Source organism: Pteropus medius, unplaced genomic scaffold (genome assembly GCF_902729225.1).
Source record: "Pteropus medius unplaced genomic scaffold, Ma_sr-lr_union100, whole genome shotgun sequence".
Taxonomy (NCBI): domain Eukaryota; kingdom Metazoa; phylum Chordata; class Mammalia; order Chiroptera; family Pteropodidae; genus Pteropus; species Pteropus medius.
The window spans coordinates 6,255,650-6,275,607 of NW_024342471.1; the positions used below are offsets into that span (position 1 = coordinate 6,255,650).

The following is a 19,958-nucleotide window of genomic DNA, read 5'->3' on the forward strand; positions in this document are numbered from 1 at the left end:
GGCTCAGGGCAGACGGCTTCTGGGTGATGGAAAGCCCTTTGGATCACACCTCACCTCATCTCAGCCCGAACACCTCGTCTGGAGTGGCCCCTGGGGCACTGTGTGATGGAGGATCCTTGGAAAAGACTCTCCATCAGCCCCCTCCTTCCAGGCAGGTCCTTGGAGAGACCTGGAGCAGCTCAGGGGAGCAGCACTGAAGCACTAAGCATCACCCATAGTCTCTTGGGGCAGCCTCCAACTCCCCAGGAGCCCGGGAAAAAGACATTTTCAAAAGAAAAGGCTTTCAAGCCCATTGGCATGTTGAGCAAGTGCGCCTGAGACAATTTCTTACCCAAAGATGCTCCAAGTAGGTCTGGTTGCCAGGGGCAGGGCTCATGGATGCAGAGCTGGGCATTGGGGTCAGGGTGATTATTTCTGGGTCTACGTGGCTCTAAGTAGGTTTCCTGGGGACCCTGGGAGATGTGTCATGCAGGTGGAAAGAGCCAACACCCAGACTGGGCATAGTTTTTCCCTTCAGCCCTGCCTGAGAGCCCCTTTTTTTCTAGGCCCCCTCCTTGATCCCAAGTCAAGGCCTGGGAAAAGCCTGCTCCCCTGGGGCCCCAGGTACCCCCTCCTTTTTTCTTCCTGCTTGTTCCAACACCACTTTGCCCCCCACACCCCACCCCCGCCCCCCCAGTTAGTCCGTGGGAAGAATGCCGTGTCCTCTGAACAGGGGCCAAGAGTGACAGGTGGTGGCAGTCCGAGCTGCATGGCCCCTGGTGTAAGAGATCCTCTCCTCCGTCCCCGCCTACCCTGCCTGCGCCCCTGCCTCCGCCTCTGCCCACCCGGCCCAATCCCTTACAACTGCCCCAGGACTGCTCCTGGGCAGCTGCTGCAAAACGGACGGCCACCAGGTTGCCCCTCTCTGCTCCAGGTACCTCTTTCCCCCTCAATCAGCTGGCCCTGGTCTCCTCTCGGCTTGAAAAGAGAAGGAATTCGACAGCCTGACACACCTCATGCTTCTTTCTGCAGCTGGAAAGATTTGAGTTAGACAAGCAGAAGCACACGCCTCACTACCTCATGGCGACAGAAAATGGAGCAGCCGAGCTGGGAATCCAGAACTCATCAACAGGTGCCAAGCTGGGGCAGAAGACGGAGGGAGGAGCTTGGGAAGGGGTGTTTGAATCCAGGGTTGGGCCGCTCCCTCAGTGGGAGTTCTGTGCCTGAGGCCTCTTTGTATGGAGCAGCGTGGGGGACCCAGAAATCAGAATGATCTCTGGGTAGGTTTGAGCTGGGTCAAGGGCCTACATGGATCCCTTCCGGGAGAGACTGGGAAAATATAAAGCCCCCATGGATGGCACCTAAACATTGGGCAAGAGATGGGGGGCATTCAGGCTCCCCAGAGGATCAGAAGCCTCCCATATAGGCCTCCAAGATTCTGACAGCTCATCTTTAGAGCCCATCAAGTGGCCCCAGAAGCTCAGGGGGACAAGCATTTGCAAACTGTTGCCTGGGTGGGGTCTTGGGCTCAGAGCGGGCCTCTGGCCAGCCTCACTGGGGAAGGAGGGGGGTGAGGATAGATCCTGACTGGTGTCTCACCTTCTCTGCAGACAAGGCACCCAAAGGTGCAGCAGGCGAAGACCTCCCAGCTACAGAGAAAGATCTTGACCCCCCAAACCCAGAGAAAGAACTTGGCCCTCCAGACCCAGAGAAAGAACCTGTTTTCCCAGACCCCGAGAAAGAATCTGGCCCCCCAGACTCAAAGAAAGAAACTGGCTCCCCAGGCCCAAAGATAGAACCTGAATCTCAGACCCAAAACAAGGAAGCTGGACCCCCCAGGCTCAAGAAAAGTGCAGACTCAGAGACCTAAAGATGGGAACCTGGACCCCCAGACAAAAGAAAGAACACAAAGCCCCAGACTCCAAAAAGAACCTGGTCCCCAGGCTCAAGAATATTTGGATAAGAAGAATCGTCACAGACCAAAGGAAAATTTGGCTAAACTAAGGACTAAAAGAAGAATCTGGGCCCCCAGGCCCTAAGAAAGACCTGGCCCCCAGATCAAAGAAAGAACTGGCCCTCAGGCCAAGATAAAATCTGGCCCTCCAGACTCAAAGAAAGAACCTGGCACCTCAGACCCAAGAAAAAGCCACAGCTAGGCCCGAAAAAGAATCCTGGCCCCCAGACTCAAAGAAAGAAACTGGTCCCTCAGACTAGAAAGAACCTGGCACCTCAGACCCAAAGAAAAACCTGGCCCCCAGGCCGAAAAAGATCTGGCCCCCAGACTCAAAGAAAGAAACTGGTCCCTCAGACCCAAAGAACCTGGCACCCCTCACACCCAAAGAAAAATTCATGTTTCCCCAGGCTCAAAGAAAAGCTGGTCCCTCAGACTCAAAAGGAGCCTAGCCCCAGACAAAGAAAAACCAGCCCCCAGGCCCAAAAAGAAATCCATTGGACCCAAAGAGAAACTGGTCCCTCAGACCCAAAACTGAGTCCCCAGACTCAAAAAGAAACTGGTCCCCAGACTCAAAGAAAAGAAACTGAGATCCCCAGACTCAAAGAAAGAAACTGGTCCCTCAGACCCAAGAAAGAAACTGGTCCCCAAGACCCAAAAGAAAGAACCTGGCACCTCACACTCAAAGAAAAAATCAGCCCCCAGACTCGAGAAAAAGAATCTGGTCCCATGGGCCTCAAAGACACAGCCCCAGACCCAAAAAGAGAAAAAAATCTGGCCCCTCAGCAGGCCCAAAAGAAAGAATCTGGCCCCCCAGACTCAAAGAAAGAAACTGGTCCCTCAGACCCAAAGAAAGAACCTGGCATCTCAGACCCAAAGAAAAAATCTGGCTGCCCAGACCCCAAGAAAGAATCTGGTCCACCCATCCTGAAGAAAGGTGCCAAAGCCCCTGCCCCAGAGAAAGGGGATAACACCCTTGCCCAACCCTTAACTAGCAGCCAGGGCCCAGAGGGAGAAAGCAACCTGGGTAGGGGGCCTGCGGAGGGCAGTGCAGGGCAGCCAGCAGCCCTACCACAGCCGACCTTAACAGCAGAAGCCGCTGTCAAGAAGCCCAACAAAGAGCAGGGGACCTCGGAAAGCCAGGACCCCGGAGAGCTCAAGGCAAGAAAGGAGAAGGCAGCAGAAGACCAAGCAGTGGCCAGGAGGGGCTCCCCTGCCTTTCTGCACAGCCCCAGCTGTCCTGCCGTCATTTCCAGGTGAATGCCCCCTGCCTGGGAGTGGGGAGGGGTCCTGGGCTCTGTCTCCAGGAGTCATGTAGAGCTCTTTGTTCCTGGGAATTGCTCTTTACATCCCATGCTGGATTTGGTAGTTTCGATGTTCAGCTCCCTTTGTCTTGGGCATTGGCCCTACCTTCTTGTCCCCTACCAGAAACCAGGACTTTGTGACCGTTCATAGAAGCCAGGAATGTCAGGCAGAAGAGGTCCTCAGAGACCACCTAGGCAGAACTCCTTTTCCCTAGGCACCTGGGGTCCAGAGTTCCCCTTACTCCATGAACTTGAGTCTAGCTGAGGGCGGGGCCAAGATGTCAGGAGGAAAGGATAACCCCTTTTCTTAATGTAATTATCAGTATAATATGGAAAGATGACTAATAACTAGATTGGTAAATCTTTACTAATAGCTTCATAACTTACTAATACTTTTCATAATAAAGCACCAGTCTTATGCAATCAGTTATAATTACCTAAGTGCTAATCATATTAATGAGGTCATTGATATATTATAAATTATAATAACATTATGTTAATTTGAATTATGTATCAATAGCAATTGCATTGGAACAGTTTTTATGAATCAAGAGCTACGTAATCTCCCTAATTACATCCACATAATAACTAACCATATCAACAATCCTATTAATAGTTTTGAATGATGTATTAGTGTGTTGATAGTCAAGATAATGACCATAGATATTTATGGTATTATTAACATCCCTGGATTTTGTATAAAGTGAATTTGGATGCATTACCCCATGCATTTGTGGTGGGAGGGCAGGGTTGTTTAGCTCCAGATTACAGATGAGGCTCTGGAAGCATTGAGACCTGCTGGAGGCCACGGCAGAGCTGTGGCTGCTAAGGGCGTCACCTCTGTGTTCTCACCTTCTAGCCCTGAGAAGCTGCTGGCCCAGAAGCCCCCAAATGAGGCATCAGAGCTCATCTTTGAAGGGGTGCCCATGACCCCCGACCCCATGGAACCTGGGCCAGCCAAGGCAGCAGGAGAGAAGAACATCCTGGAAGGCAGCCGGAAGGAAGCAGGAGAGAAGGCTTCAGGCCAGGCTGACCAGGCTAAGGTGCAAGGGGACATCTCCAGGGGATTCGAGTTCCAGGCTGTGCCCTCAGAGAGCTTGGAGGTGGGGCAGGACCTCTGTCTCACAGCCAGGGAGGAGGACTGCTTCCAGATTTTGGGTAGGCCAGGGGCGGGCTTGGGGTGGGGGAATGAACTGGGTCTGGGGCTTCCTGGGCTGAGGGAGGAGGGAAGGGGGCTCCCCATGTCTCCCGGTTTAGAGGACTGAACTGCTCTGAGCTATGCCTCACCCAGGCGGATTCATTTAAGCACCACACAACTTCAGGAAGCACGAGTTCCCAGTCCCTTTTGATAGATGGGGAAACAGGCTCAAAAAAAGGAAATGGAGTGAGTGCCCCAAAATCCATAGCTAGGACAGGATTTGAACCTGCCAGGACAGCCTGACTGCAGAGCTCACTTTTGACTTCCTTCTACTTTGGCCAAAATGGGTTTTGAAAAAAGTTAGGCAGGTTACAGGAGCAACATCAACACTCTGGGAAGTGGAATTCGAAGTCCCTCTGTAGAAGGGTTCGAATGCCAGGCTTTGGTAGTCAAACTACATACATCCTGGACGAGGTGGGGAGGGTCATGGGAGCTATAGAGGGTTCATGAGCTGAGGAACACAGGTATCTATGTGTGAGAGCAGTGACAAAGGAAGCTAGGCACGTGAGATGGGGCAGGATTGTGAAGCGGCTGTAACTGACTGATGATCAGAAGAGCTGTGGTTTATTCAGCGGGCTGGAGGGAGCCACTGAGCATGCGTGAGCTTGGCAGCTAGGTGAACAGGGAAAGGGCTTGGGCAGGGGTGCGGCAGGGCTGGGGGTTGGGGTGAGATGGGGTCAGGAGAGCCCAGAATGTCCTGACAACCCCCCTCCAGGCCGAGGTGCCCTGGGAGACCCGCCAACCTGCCTGGTGAGCGGCACAGTGCCACCCAGCCAGGGCGGGAGGGCCTGGCGGCTGGGCGGCAGCCAGGAGCCGTGCCTCTTCCCCCGAGCAGCCGCCGAGACCTCTGCCCCTCCCAGAAATCAAATCCTTAAGGTGACGGGACCTGAACAACCTCTAAGGGCTGTCTGATTTATCACCAGCCTGGCTTCCCTGCCGCCTCTTGCTATTTATAAAGAGGTTTCCATTCCCGATGATTCAGCCTGTTGACGGCCAAGGCAAGCTGTTCCTTGTGGTTGTCACTAGGTGGCAGCCTTTCCCTACCAAACTTCGCCGTCCCTGCCTCCTTCCCTCCCTCTCCCCGGCTCCTCGCCCGGGTCCCTGGGCTATACCCAGGTTGGACACCCATTTCAGATGTCGAGCCAGCTTGTGGTGTAATTAGAGAGGGTGGTAGGAAGGGCCCATCATCTATGCCATCAGACATAGTAACCCCTATCTGGCACTCACCGTTATAGTTGCTTTTTTTTTTTCCCCAATGGCAGTGAAGATAGCTAGGGGTGGAATCTTCATGCCTTATAATGTGGGAGGGTCAGAGAATTCCAATCAGCCGGCCCCATTGTTATGCCAGGAGCAGCTGAGCCCCTCTCTATCAGAAGCAGAGGCCTCCCAAGGCCACTGTGTGGCAGAGATGAAATTGGAAACTGAGCTCCCTAGCCCCTGTCCTGGAGCCAGCTGTCCACCAAGGTGTCACTCAATGAATTTCCCAGGATGGGCCCAGGCCAGGCAGGAGAGGGTGGTGCCAGGGTGGATCCACAGGAGCTCTTGGTACTGACTGTGATGGCTCTGCTCTGCTTCTCCAGACGATTGCCCACCACCCCCTGCCCCCTTCTCCCACCGCATCGTGGAGCTGAGAACCGGGAACGTCAATAGTCAGTTCAGCATGAACTCCAAGGAGACGCTGGGCGGGTGAGAGCTGGGACCCCGAACCCCTGGCCCATGGGCAGGAGAGCATCGAATTCCCTGGGGCCTCACAAGTTCCCCATGCAAGGACCAGCCACACTGCATTGAATATGACCCACGTGGACACAGTTGTCTCTAGTAGTCACACCTGTCTTGTACAAGTTGTCACGTGGCCGATGTATACTCATGTCACTGTCGCTCACACACACACCATTGGTTATTCAGCATTCCCCATAGGAAGCACGCAGTATTTTCCTGTCTCAGTTTCAGGCACCACACTGACCCCCTCAGGGTGATTCCTGCTTTGTAAAAAACCCCGAAGGTGCCCTCCCCTGGGGCCCAGAGTCCCAGGGCCACTACCTGACACAAGCCTGTGAGTTGTTACCTCAGGGGCCACCCTTCAGATAAGCCTGTCCTTCCTATGCCCATGGTTTATGTAGTTCAGTCATTATCCCTGCAGTAGAGCTTCAATAGGGAGTCAGGATTGGCTGGGGCGAACATTCCCATCTCACAGGGGATCCAGATGAGAACAGAGCACAAGGCTCCCAGCCATGTGCCCTTGGGAACCCCCTAACTCCCAACCTCTTCTCTCTCCAGCGGTAAATTTGGAGCAGTCTGTACCTGCACAGAGAAAGCCACAGGCCTCAAGCTGGCAGCTAAGGTCATCAAGAAACAGACACCCAAAGACAAGGTAGTGTGTGTGTGTGTGTGTGTGTGGAGTGTTGGCTATCCAAAGGGGCAGAGGATCCTTGGAGTGGGAGCCTCTCACCTCCCTCCACCCATGTGTCTGCACCAGACGGACAGACAGACAGTCCTGCCACAGAGGCCCGATGCCCCTAACCATGAACCAGATGCCTCAGGTAGTGAACCTATCCTGGTGACTTCCCCTTCTAGGCACAGAATATTCATGCACTCTGTTCAGTTCAATTCGGCAAACACTGATGAGTGAAGGCTCTGGGCCAGGCCCTGTACTGGGCACTGGAGGTCCTGAAATGAAGCAAATGTGGTCCCCACCCTCAGGGAACACCAAGGTGAAACAGGCCTGGTCTAGATCTCTGCCTCCGGCACCCAGCCCAGACGTGGTTCAGAGCAGGCCGAGAGTAGGGCTTGTTGAATGAATGAATGAATGAATGAATATGGGCAGAGGTTCACATGTACTGAGGTAGTTCGGTGTGTGAGGCGTAATGACAACCTAGCCACTTGGTGCGGTGAGCTGTAACTTAGGAAAGTTAGGGTGGAGGCAGTAAGAAGGGGACAAAGGAGGGGCTGTGAAGGAGGAGGAGCTGTTTTCCAGTGGAGAAGTCAGGGAAGAGAGTTTCAAGCACAGGGGACTGTGGGAAGAAAGACCTGAGCACTGGAGATAGCAGGTGCCTGCTGAGGACCTCTGAGTTGAGGAAGAAAGAGCTAAGAAGTGAGACCACAGCACATTCAGAGGCCTGGAGCCCAGAAAGTCTGAGAAGCAGCTCCAGAGTGCTGTAGCCCTGAACTCCCATCGCAGCTCCAAGCACATTTGGAAGGCATGTATTTTCTATATGACTCTGTCTCTTCCACTTCACCCTGGATCCATAGTTTTGACTGTAGGTCCCCAGGCCTCTATCATGGACCTGGCTCAGCGTGGATATTCAATACATATGTGCTGTGTAAATTAATTGGAGGCAGCTATTGCTTAATTAATTATTGAGTAATTTTCACTGTGCAAGGTGCTGGGGACACAGCAGGGAACTCAAAAAATCCCGGCCCTCATGGGCTGACATGCTAGAGAAGAGAAACAGACAGCTACAAAACAAAACAAAACAAAACAAAACAAAAAGCATAGTGTCAGGAACTGAGAAATGCTAGGAAGGAAAATAAAATCAGGTAAGGGACAGCAAACATGGAGCCAATGGATGCTGTTCAGATAGCTGGGCGAGGTTAGACCTCTCTGAGGCATGTACATAAGGTGAGGTGTGAATGAAGGAATGGAATAACAGGAGAAATGGAACAGTTTGGGCGTTGATACAGTTCTCTGGGTGGGGCAGGAGGGGGATGTTTAAGGGAGAGACCTGATTTGTAGCATTTGCCGATTTCCATGGCATAAATATTTTTACCATAGCTGATTTCAAGCTACCGATGGCTTGCAATGGCTTGTAAACTTTCTAAAAGTGACAAATAATAGCAGCTTAGGCTAGGAAGGCAGTGGTGGAGGAGGTGAAAAATTATTGGATTTGTAATCTAGTTTGTAGGTAGAGTCAAAGGATTTACTGACGGATGGGATGTGGGGTGTGAGGAAGCAAGAATAAGAGAGGAGTCTGAGATCGCTCCTAACTTTCAGTCCTGCACACCTGGGTGAAGAGTGATTTCCTTTTGCTGAGGGCAACTCAATTGTGGAGAAAGGATGGTATCAAGGGTTTAATTTTGGACATAATAGATTTGAGATGCCTATTAGACATCTAAATGAAAAGGCAGTTGGGTGGTTGGAGATATAGGTGTCTGGAGTTCAGGGGAACGCTCAGAGGCAAAGATATGTATTTGGAGATCAATCACATTCGGATGGAATGTCAAGTCATAGGGCTTGAGGGGAATGCCCAGGGAGAGAATAGGGAGGGGAGTGATGAGCAAGGAGGACTGGGCCCTCGGGCATCCCATTGTTCAGTCAGGAGGAGGAGAGAAAGATCAGCAAAGGAATGGTGTCCCAGCAGGAATGACTGGGGGTGGTGAGGACATAGGGTTGGGGGTGGTGAGGACATAGGGTTGGGGGTGGGGAGAGGTGAGAGGCAAGGAGGCCAGCGAGGAGGAGGCTGGGCAGTGGTCCAGGCAAGGTCTTGTGAAGGGCGTGGGTATGGAGGGTGGAGAGCAGACAGTGATGATGCTTAGATGTGCTCCTGACTTCTTGGTTTCCCAGGAAATGGTGATGCTTGAGATAGAGGTTATGAATCAGCTAAACCACCGTAATCTGATCCAGCTGTATGCGGCCATTGAGACCTCGCATGAGATCATCCTGTTCATGGAGTAGTGAGTGTCAGCAGTGGGGGCAGGGGGCCGGGTGGGGGTGTCAGAGGCCCAGAAGCAGCCTGTAGAGGGGTCTGTGCACGCAGCATCGAGGGCGGCGAGCTCTTCGAGAGGATTGTGGATGAGGATTATCAGCTGACCGAGGTGGACACCATGGTGTTTGTCAGGCAGATCTGCGATGGGATCCTCTTCATGCACAAGATGAGGGTTCTGCACCTGGACCTCAAGGTATTGGGGCTGGGGCCTCCTGGGAGGGGTCAGGAGCAGCATCCGACCACTTGAAATCAGTCTTGCAACCAGCCATCCCTCCATCCTCCCATTCCTCCTGTTCTTCCTCCATCCATCCTGCCATCTACAGATTCAGAAAGGGTTTATTGAGCACTTACTAAATATCGGGAGTCAGGGTACAGAGAACAGAGGACAAAAATGGTCCCAGCCTTCAGGAGTTTCTAGTCTAGTCCTAAGTACTTGTTGAAAGGGTCTTTTGCAGCCCTGCGAACCCCAAGCTCAGTGCCTCCTACACAGAACTTACTAATAAGTGTTGCAAAAGCACCTACCTTTGTGCTGAGCCCTGAGAGGCACTTTGAGTGTTTATTCATTTATTTAACAAATATTTGTTGAGGGCCGACTACATGCCAGGCAGTGTTCTCGGTGGTGGAGATCCAGGGTGAACAAACTAGATCAAAATGTCTGCCTTTGTGAGCTTACGTTCCAAAAGGGGAGTCAGCCAAACAAATTAATAAGTATAATGTCATTGCAGCAATACACATGTGGTAGGCTCTAACAAAATTGTCTAATGAAAGAATATTTATATCCCTCTTCTGACCTTGCTCGGTACCTTGCACCTAGCAACTAAAAAGGGGGAGCGATAGATTTTATAATCAGCTGGTAGTATCTGCCTGGAGCTCTGGAGCTCACTGACGTGGGCCGTGGTGTGGAGCAGGTCGGAGCCGCATGAGTGCCGGCTGTTCCCCACCTTACGGCAGGTGTTAATGTTCGTGGGATAAGTGGCAAGGCGAATGGAGATGAAATGTGCACACTGAGGTGGGTTGGCACCCATCGCCGAGGTTGACAGTTCTTGCATTCGTTCTTTTGATAGAAACTAGTGTGCTGTTGCGGGGGGCACAGGCGTTAGGGATGGCGAAGGGCCCACCCCATCCCGAGGAGCCTGCCTGTTAGTGAGGGAAACAGACACCCATAAATAGATCATTTTAAACTGTTAAAAGTGTTATGACAAAGTACGTGAAATTAACCAGGAGACGTACAAGGTGAAATTGGAGAAGCCGGCAAAGGCCAGAGTGTTAGAGGTCTGAAGCGGGCCAGGGGGCTGCTGCTGCTGCTGGCCACACCTATCCTGCAGCCCAGAGTGAGCGCCCCTCCCAACAACCCACTGGAGCAGGTGTGCTTCTGTCATCCCCACTGACAAGGGAGGAAGTGGGGATGTAAAGAGATGGGTTTCAATAGGGCCAAGATGGCAGAGGGAATTGAGGAGGCTGTTGTAATAAGCCAGGAGAGAGATGGTGGAGCAGGAACCAGAGGCGATGAGGGATGGGAAGTGGCCAGGCACGGATGGTTCTGAAAGCAGAGCCATTCTGATTGCTGATGGTTTGGGTTGGGGTAAGGGAGGAGGAGGGAAGGAAAGAAAGGAAGGGTGACCCCTGAGTTTTTGGACAGCACTATGGCATTGGAGGCCTGCCATTCCCCAAGAAAAGTCAATCTCTTTAGGGTAGAGCAGGGTCCCCAATGAAAATGCAATGCTCTGGGAAGAAGCTCAGCCTTAAGTCTGTATCCTAAAACATGTTTTATTCAGGATAGCGATAAGTTTTTCATCAAAAAAGGGTATCACTGTCAATCACTGTCAAATAAGTTGGGTGAACCATTTCCCAGGCCGGGGCTTCTCGGGAAGTCTCGTGTCCTCCAACAGATCTGAGTCTGTCTCGTTTCCCCAAATAATTGTACCCCGGGACCTTTTTTTTCCCCCCATTTTGGTGGGACACCAGGTCGAGCTATTAAAGCCATTAGTGTCCTGCTCCGAGTGAATGCATCAGTTGGAAAAGGGCCTTCAGGAAGCATGTTGTTAAGGGCCTCCAATCAAATGCCCACAGAGCCCAGATGAGTAACAGAACCGAATTAAAGGGTATGTTGGGGCAGTGGAGGCCTGGGGGAACTGGAGGACCTTTGCCCAGACTCAGGGGTCAGAGGCAACTCACTCAAGCAACGCGTGGCTGTGTGGCCGGGGCTTCTGGTGTTTCAGGAGGTCCTGACAATCAGGATATCAGGGTTTTCTTGTAAAATCTCCTGCCTTTTAACCATTGTTAACTACTTAAAATGTTTCTGCCCTGTAACCTCAGATTTGTCCCATGTCCTTGTGTTATATGAAGAAGAGATGGAGGTCCAGAGTGGGGAGGGACTAGCCTCGCAGTAACTTCATTCATATGCTAACCTGTGCTTGGAGCACAGGATTCTGGGAGCCTCGGCTGAGCACCCACTTGCTAGACACTGAGGGTGGAGAGCAAGAGGGCTGGGAGAAGATGATTCTTATCCTGGAAGAGCCAACCCACAAGTGTCCTGTCTGCCCCAGCCCCCACTCTGTAGAGTTCACTGTGGGTCCCTGTTGCCCAGCGGCAGGCAGACTGATGTCAGGAGACCTCTGCTAGAGTCAGACAGTCCTGAGGTCTAGTCCTGGCTCCATCACTTACTTGCTAGGTGACTACGGTCAAGTCACTTCTGTGTCTGAGCTTTAGTTTTCTCAATTGTGAAATGAGGATGGATGGTGACAATCTCTGCTTCATAGAGCTGTTGGGAAGATTGATGAGTTAACACATGGAAAGTGATGGATGGACACAGGGCCTGACGTTTTATAGGTGTTACTGTCCTCCCTAACTGGGGAGATAAGCGTGGCACATCGCAGAGCATGCCGGAAGCAGCGTGAAGCCCCTCTGTTCCCAAGAGGCTTCCTCCGAGAGCCCTGAGATGGTGTTTTCTTTCTCTGGTCTCTGGAGTTCTATGTACCTGGTGGCCCTGGATGGGCCTCCTGCCCAGGGTACTATCCTCTGAAGGCTTGTTTCGCCATCCTTGGAATTGCTGGAACATTGTTGTTCTTTCATGGCCCTAAATGAAGGGAAATCCCACCTGAACCCAGCCAGAAGCCTTGTGCTACGAGGTCTTCTCTGAGTCCCTCTCGGGCCCTTGGGATCTTCATCTGTGCCTGGAGCAGGCGGGTCTGAGGGTCTTGGATGGGCTGCCCATTCTGGCAGCCTGGGCCTCTGGCTCAGGGAGCCTGAGATGTGGGTGGACCTGGAAGGGGAGGGAGGGTGAGCCAGGTCAGAGGCCAATCCAGGCCACCCCTTCTCCTCAGCCAGAGAACATCCTGTGCGTCAACACCACAGGCCATTTGGTGAAGATCATTGACTTCGGCCTGGCACGGAGGTACCGCCTAGGGGGTGGGGAGGGCAAGGCAAGCCTCTGAGGAGGGCAGGGGGCAAGGCAAGGGTGGAGGTACCTGTAAATGGGCTGGGATCTGTGTTCTGAGCTCTTGGTCTCACTCCTAGGTATAACCCCAACGAGAAGCTGAAGGTGAATTTTGGGACCCCAGAGTTCCTGTCACCTGAGGTGGTGAATTACGACCAAATCTCCGATAAGACAGACATGTGGAGCATGGGGGTCATCACCTACATGCTGTGAGCCCCGAGGGAGCATGATGTTCCTGGGGTTGGGGCACCTGGGTGGGCAGCTGAGGCTAAGATTGTCCTTGGGGTTCTGGTGAGGTGGTCCCACATCACCACTTGCTCAGTCAGGGGTTTGCTGGGGGTTGGGAGTGCTAGGGAGAACCAGGAAAGGGGAACTTTGTACCCACTGTATAGAGGGAGAAACCAAGGCCCCTAAAGGCACAGTATCCCAGCCCAGGGCTCTGGACAGCAGATCTCTGGTGAACCAGGGTGGGGGCAGAGGGGTAGTGGACATTTTCTGTGCATTCACTGTTCCTCTTCTTCACTGTAACCCTGGGAAGCTGGGATGATTATGCCCATTTTACAGATGAGAAGAGTGAGGCTCAGAGAGGGGAAGTGACTTGCCCAAGGTCACCCAGCCAGATTCAAACTCAGGTCTGTCCCACTCGAGAGGCTGGGGGTCTTTTCAGCACATGGTGCTGCCTCCTAGGTTCTGCCCCCACCCCCCCCAAACCCCCAAAGGTGACTCAGCATCTCCAGTCTCACCTCCTTGCCCCCTGCCATCCCCTCCCTCCAGATTGAGCGGCCTCTCCCCCTTCCTGGGAGATGATGACACAGAGACCCTAAACAATGTTCTATCTGGGAACTGGTACTTTGATGAGGAGACCTTCGAGGCTGTGTCAGATGAGGCCAAAGACTTTGTCTCCAACCTCATCGTCAAGGACCAGGGGTGAGGTTCACCGTAGGATGTGAACCCTGTGTGTGAGAGCCCAGTGCATGCATGCACAGGCAGGGTGGGAACTGGGCTTGGAGGCCAGCTGGACTCTGGTGCCTCATGGGCATGTCACCCACCCTTGCCATGCTGCCCCCTCCCCACAGGGCCCGCATGAGCGCTGCCCAGTGTCTCGCCCACCCCTGGCTCAACAACCTGGCAGAGAAAGCCAAGCGCTGTAATCGACGCCTCAAGTCCCAGATCTTGCTTAAGAAATACCTCATGAAGAGGCGCTGGAAGGTACTGCTGGGCTGGGGGTTGGGGGAGGGAAGGGCTGCAAGGCAGGAAGAGCTCCTGGCACCAGATCCCAGGCCCCACCAGCCCTGCTTTGGCAGGTTCTGTTGACCAGGGCTGGCCTTGTCTGGAAAACAGAGTTGACTTTTCTCCCTTTGTCCTGGGCTGGTTCTTGACCCTCCGCCCACCTCCTCCACCCTTAGGAGGGGCGTCCATCTGGGGCTCAGCTCAGGAAAAGGTCTCTGACTTCAACACAGGCTTCCTCCCTTCATTTTACAAATGTTTATTGAGCCTCTACTACTAGGCACTGGGGATACACCAATGGATAAAGGAGACAGGGATTTCAGTCTTTGTGGACTTACTTTTGGTAGGGGATGGAGAGTTTTTAAAAGGGGTTAAGAAAGGGCTCTAGAAAAAAATAAAGATGGTCAGGGGTGCCAGAGGAGAGCTTGTACTTCTAAGTAGGTGGTCAGGGAGGGCTCTCTGAGAAGGAGCAAGTGCGCAAAGTCTTGAAGGAGGTGAGACGTGAGCGGTGCGATCCCGGGGGAAGAGTGTCCCTGGCAGAGGGAACAACTAGTGCAAAGGCCCTGAGGCAGAAGCGTGGCTGGCAAGTGTGAGGAACAGGTAGGAAGCCAGTACGGTTGGGGTGGAATGAGCACGAGAGTGGGAGAGAGAGGTTGGAGAAGAGCAGGAGGCCGCATATGGAGGGACTCGTGGGCCATGGTGAGGGGTTTATCTTTTACTTGGAGTGAAATAGGACCCATTGGAGTATTTTGAGCAGAGCAGTATTCAGGTCTGGCTGACAAATCTGTTGAATGAAGGAATCCTGGAAGATGCAATGCCATGGTGCCTCCTGTGGCCATTTTGGGCACTGCACCCTCCCTGGCATCCGGCCCTCCTGGAGTGAAGGGGACCTTAGGAGATACTCAGTGGTCCACAGCTTCTCCCTTGCCCTGACGCTGACTGGGACCCCTCTCTTCCTCATCCCCCAGAGAAACTTCATTGCCGTCAGCGCTGCCAACCGCTTCAAGAAGATCAGCAGCTCAGGGGCATTGATGGCTCTGGGGGTCTGAGCCCCGGGAGTGGCTGAAGCCTGGACACAGCCACACGGTGGGTCAGGGCTGAGGCCACACAGCCCAGAAGGCCAGAGCAGATGGGCTAGCCCAGGGTGGGCTGGCTAGGACAAGGCTGTACCAGGCTGGGAGGCTCGGGGCTCCCCATGCCTCCTTGCAGCGACTGCTTCCCCGACATGCGCTGCCTCGAATGTGGTCTGAATCCATCCTGCTAACGCCTTCCCAGACAGCGCTGCAGCCCATCAGCCATAGTCCAGACGTGCGTCCTCCCAGGCTCCCCCTCTTGGAACTGCTGCCCTGGTGACCCCTGCTTGGCCCCACCTGGGCATCCCTGGCCTGGTCTTGCTCCTAGCTAAAGTGGGAGGGCTGGGGTCCCAGTGTGTGGGGCTCCTGTGGTTGTGGATGGGAGGCTCCTGGTGGGGCAGGAAGGCAGCAAAGCCGATTCCTGAGGCCCAGCTGTCAGGGGAGACAGAGCCGGCTTTGTGAAAGAAGACCTCCATGTCCCCACCCGCCTCCCCACTCCCAACAGATAAGGCCTAGTGCACTCCATCTGGCCCAGCCCAGCCCCCGCCCACCTTCTTTGTGACCACCAACACACAGGAACTTGGTGTGAGAGAGAGGACGCCAGGCCTGGATGAGGGGAAGGGGAGGGGACTGGGGGACACGGGAGACCACCCCCGAGCATGCCTGAGGGCCAAGCTGGCTTGACTCAGCCACTCCAGGCCCCCATCCCAGAGGTCACGCATGGCCTCAGATGATGGGGTCAGCAGGCCTAAGAGGAGTGAGAAGGCCAGCCCCCAACCTGCTCTCAGCTCGTGCCTTGTAAATAAATGTACAGGTTGGATGTGGCCTCCTTCCCTCTGCACTCACTTGGGTAAAGTCGCATATAACCACCGTTCATTGAGAGCTACTGTGTGCCAAGGACTTTAGTGACATCAGTCACTTCACAGTGTGGTAGTCACCAGGACAACCTCGGGAGCCAGATTTCCCAGTGCATGATCTGGGGAAATGGCTTCCCTACTTTGTGCCTCAGTTTCATCAACTGTGAGAGGTTACAGCACTAGCTAACATTTATTGGATGATTACTGTGTGCCTGGCTCTGCTTGAGCGCTCGTATGTATATTAACTCGTTTACTCGTCACAGAAAGGTCATGAGGTAGATATGATTATTATTGCTATTACAGAGGGGAAACTAAGTCTCATAGAGGGGAAGGAACTTGAAGGCTACTCGATGAGTCAGAAGCTGGGGCATGAAATGAACTCTTCTGTCTCCTAGAGCCAGGGCTCTGCCCATGAGCCCACCCTGCTTCTCACCAGAACAAGGTATAAGCAGAAGGCAGGGTCTTTGCTGGGCCCACAGTGATGGGAGACTCCCAGAAAGCCTCAGGAGAGAGCTGTTCTCTGCTGGACTACAACCCGCCTCACCCCAGGCCTGCAGTTCGGAGGAGGGGGCTCCACCTGCTAGAGGGGCAGGGCAAGAGCTTAACCCTAATAGGGTACAGCCTTTGAGGCTGTGAGGACAACTGTCAGAAGTGGGACTGGCCTCAGTGGGGCAGCTGGTCTGCCTGCTGGGGGCATATCTATCGGTTCCAGTAGGAATAGCAGTGACAGCAGTTCACTGCATTGAGCACCTGCTGGGTGCCGGCCCTGGTCCAGCTCCGTGTGTTCATGATCACGTTGGCAGCTCACAGTGACCGTACATAGTGGGCACTGTGTTGTGTCCATTTCTCAGATGTGGAAGCCAAGCCCCATGGAGGGTAAGCCACTTGCTCAGGGTGTTATAGTTAGTCAGTGGCAGAGACAGAATTTGTAGCCAGTTTAGGCCCAGAGTCCTTGCTTTTAACTGCTACGCTGCCTGCCTCCTGAGACTCTCAGTCTTGGCCACAGTTCAAGACCATGACAGTTCATCTCATCCCTCCCCTGCATCCATGAAATTGGCCTGGAGGGTGAGGCCAGGGTCCTTACCGCCACTCCTCCTCTCTTCCAGCGGGTAAGTGCCGAGTCCTGCTGCAGCAAGTGCCACACGGGGCAGGTGACTCAGGGTCTGAACCTGGTGGGGCTTCCAGGCAGGGCTTAAGGAGCCTGGGGAGCCCGGTTCGGGTTCTTGGTGCTTATGGACAAGGCCCCCACGGCCGTGGATTCCTGCCTGCCCGCCCGCCTGCCACCTGCCAGCTGGACCAGGCCTGTGGTTTCCTCTGAGTTTCTTGGCCTCGCTGGCCCCCACCCAGGCTGAGCCTTGGCCACACAGCATGATGATGAGGGATGACTCACTGCCGGGGTGTGGGGAGGAGGAAATGAGGTCCAGTGAGAGCAGAGATTCAGGACCTGGATCCAGCTGGGGAAACCAAGGCCAAAACGAGGAAAGCCCCCCTCAGCAGGGACAGTAACAGCTGGGACTAGAACCCAGGACTCCCGACTAGAACACAAGCCTCAGTTTCCTCCTCTGTAATATGAAAATGACTACCTCAGCTTTGCTCTCCTCTGCCGTTCCTAGGGCCATTGTGACAATTGAGATATGGGATTGGGGACTTCATTCACTGTATTTCACAAGAGAGGGATAGTGACTTGCTCAAGACCACACAGCAAATTAACATGTCCCGGGCAGGAAGCCCACCCAGAACCGTGGATCAGGGCTGATCACTGCCGTTACCCCATCCCCCTCCAGGAGCACATCTTCAAAAGCTCTTTTTGATTCATTCAGGACCTCCTTGGGGCCTCCCCTGGTCCCTAGAGGTAACAATATGGATGGGGAAATGGGGATTCAGAGAGATTTTGCTCTCTCCAAGGGCCACAGAGCACACATAGAAAAAAGCTGGGGTGGCAGCCCCCGATGTGGGGCTGAGTCTCTGCCTCTCTGCGGGCCTGGGCCCCAGCCCCCTCACTTTCACTAGAGCTCTCATCTCCAGCAGCCGCAGGCAGGGGATGGGGCTTTTTCACCCTGGGAGTCACGCTGATGGAAGGAGTGAACCCTCACCTGGTTTGGACCAAAACTCTAGGCCTGGGGTTCTATAAATCCCAGATGCCAGGCTGTGAGTGTACCCCTGCCCCTTGCTTGGCGTGCCCTGCCGTCATGGTGCCTGGGGTGTGGGCTCCTCCTGCATGATGCCCATCATGATGTTGATGCTGTGACTTTCCCTGCAAGGTGCTCTGTGCCTCATGGGGCCAGGACCACGAGCCTCCCCTGCCTAGTGTCCTGGGCCCCCCTTTTGGGCTAAACAGGGTTAACAGCCACAATGGGACAGCTCCTCCTGGCTGGTCCCAGCCCAGAAAGCGTTCCTCCAAGGCTATTTCCTGCCTCTGGGCCTTGGCCAAGCCCACAGTGACCACCCCATGGGTCTGAGGCTGCATCTGGTTTGGATTACACCAGGGTTGGTGATGCTGCCTTTTCCTGTCTGTGTCCAATGGCCTCGAATTCCACTGGCCACCTTTGATCCAACAGGGTAGTGATGGGAAAAGATTCAGCTAGTGACAGCTGAACCTTGAGGATGTGAAGCAGCCAGCACTGTCTGCTGAACGATATGCCCACCTGGATCAAGCTCCCACGAGTGCGGCCTCCCACCACCTGTTCCTTCCTTCCTAATACTCTAATGGGTATTATTTATTGAGCACCAGGACTGTACAAAGTGATTCCATGTATGAACTCATTTCATCCCCACCCTATTCGCAGGTATTTTCATGACCAGCATTGCACAGATGAGGAAACTGAGGCACAGGGAGTTTATGGACAAATCCATGGCTTCTCAGCCAGTAAATAGTGGAGTCAGGATGCAAAGCCAGCAGTCTGGGTTCAGACACATCCCATCACTTCATAGCTATTTGTTGAGTGCCTGCTCTGGGCCTGGCCCTAAGCAAGAGCCTGGAGATGAATTAGTCATGGTCCCCACCCTTGGGGAGTTCACAGCCTCTGGGGTTGACAGTGAAGCTGGAAGGGCATGGAAGAAGACACACATATTCTCTTCTCTCCAGTGGGAATGACAGCCAAGCTGAGAGCAAATAGGAGCAGGGTTTCTCTAGATCAGCTGAAGAGTGCATTCCAAGCGGAGGGACAAGTTTCACATCCAAAGACTTGATGCTGAGATCAAGCTTGTCTTGGAGCCTTTCAGCAGGGCTTTTGCATATGACGAAGCAGGGAATAAGTCAGGGGAAGTTGGCAGGGCCTCAAATGCCAGGCTGGATTGGGGCAATAGGGAGCCAGGGAAAAGTTTTAAGCAAAGGAGGGGCATGGTCAAATCTGTGGTTCAGAAGGACCCCTGCAACCAGGGAGCTCAGTGAGTGGGAGCGATTGGCGGCAGGGAGACCCGAGGGAGGCTGGGCCATATCTGCTTAAGAGGCTGTGAGAACTGTGGGGACAAGAGGAGAGAGACTGCACGGACCTCTCAGGGGACAGGCTGGTGATAGAGACTGGGGGCAGGTCAGACAGAATGGGGTTCCGTCCTAGTTATTTGCTTTCTCTGAGCCTCAGATTCCTATCTGTGAAACAGAGTAGTAAAGGTATCTGTCTCCCAGAGCCAATGCAACGGTTACGTGAGATGCATAGATAGGGCAGCTGACACAGGCTGCTGACCTTATGTTCATCCCACAACTATTTCTCCAGCCCCTGCTGATCCAGATACTGTCCTAGGTTTGGGGAACAAGCAGCCAACTGACAAAAATTTCTGGCCTCATGAAACTTCATTTGAGTCGGGGAGAACTCTGAGGGGCAATAATGAATTTAGAATGCATTAGTGGGGCCGATGGGGATGCAGTCGTCCAAGACGGCTTGTCTGAGGATGTGAGGGCATGAAGGAGTGAGCCCTGTGGGGATTGGTGGAAGACTGTTCCAGGCAGAAAGAATAGCAAGTGTGAAGGCTGTTTGGAGTGAGGGGAGGGCAAGAAGCCAAGACGAAGCCAGATCACACAGGCCCCTGCGGACTTGAGCTTTTGCTTGGAGTGGGCCAGGGAGCCCCGGGGAGGTTCTCTGAGATTTTATCCACAGCAAATGGTTGAATGGGTGACCATGATGCCACTCATCCACTCAACAAACCTTTATTGAGCATCTGCTGTGTACTGGTCACCAGGTTAGGAAAGTGGATACCATGAGCAAAGCAGACCCAATCCCTGACCCCTGAGGC

General features: G+C 53.6%; 1 protein-coding gene across 1 annotated transcript; it reads left to right on the plus strand.

Moving 5' to 3' along the window:
* The first annotated feature begins 1,039 nt into the window (after window positions 1-1,039).
* On the plus strand, window positions 1,040-15,565 carry MYLK2 (myosin light chain kinase 2). The gene is made up of 13 exons (XM_039864029.1): window positions 1,040-1,111; window positions 1,590-1,763; window positions 2,829-3,186; window positions 4,094-4,392; window positions 6,013-6,118; window positions 6,710-6,803; window positions 8,994-9,103; window positions 9,187-9,328; window positions 12,459-12,529; window positions 12,652-12,780; window positions 13,346-13,498; window positions 13,648-13,780; window positions 14,767-15,565. Exons 1-13 carry the CDS (start codon window positions 1,060-1,062, stop codon window positions 14,845-14,847), a joined length of 1,902 nt encoding a protein of 633 aa, XP_039719963.1. The 5' UTR covers window positions 1,040-1,059; the 3' UTR covers window positions 14,848-15,565.
* Window positions 15,566-19,958: the final 4,393 nt, after the last annotated feature.

Excerpts from the sequence above, each read along its gene's own strand:
- MYLK2 (XM_039864029.1), top strand. The coding sequence starts at position 1,060 with ATGGCGACAGAAAATGGAGCAGCCGAGCTGGGAATCCAGAACTCATCA. Across the intron at positions 9,104-9,186 it reads ATCATCCTGTTCATGGAGTA|CATCGAGGGCGGCGAGCTCT; the intron begins GTGAGTGTCAGC and ends CTGTGCACGCAG. Across the intron at positions 13,781-14,766 it reads TCATGAAGAGGCGCTGGAAG|AGAAACTTCATTGCCGTCAG; the intron begins GTACTGCTGGGC and ends CTCATCCCCCAG.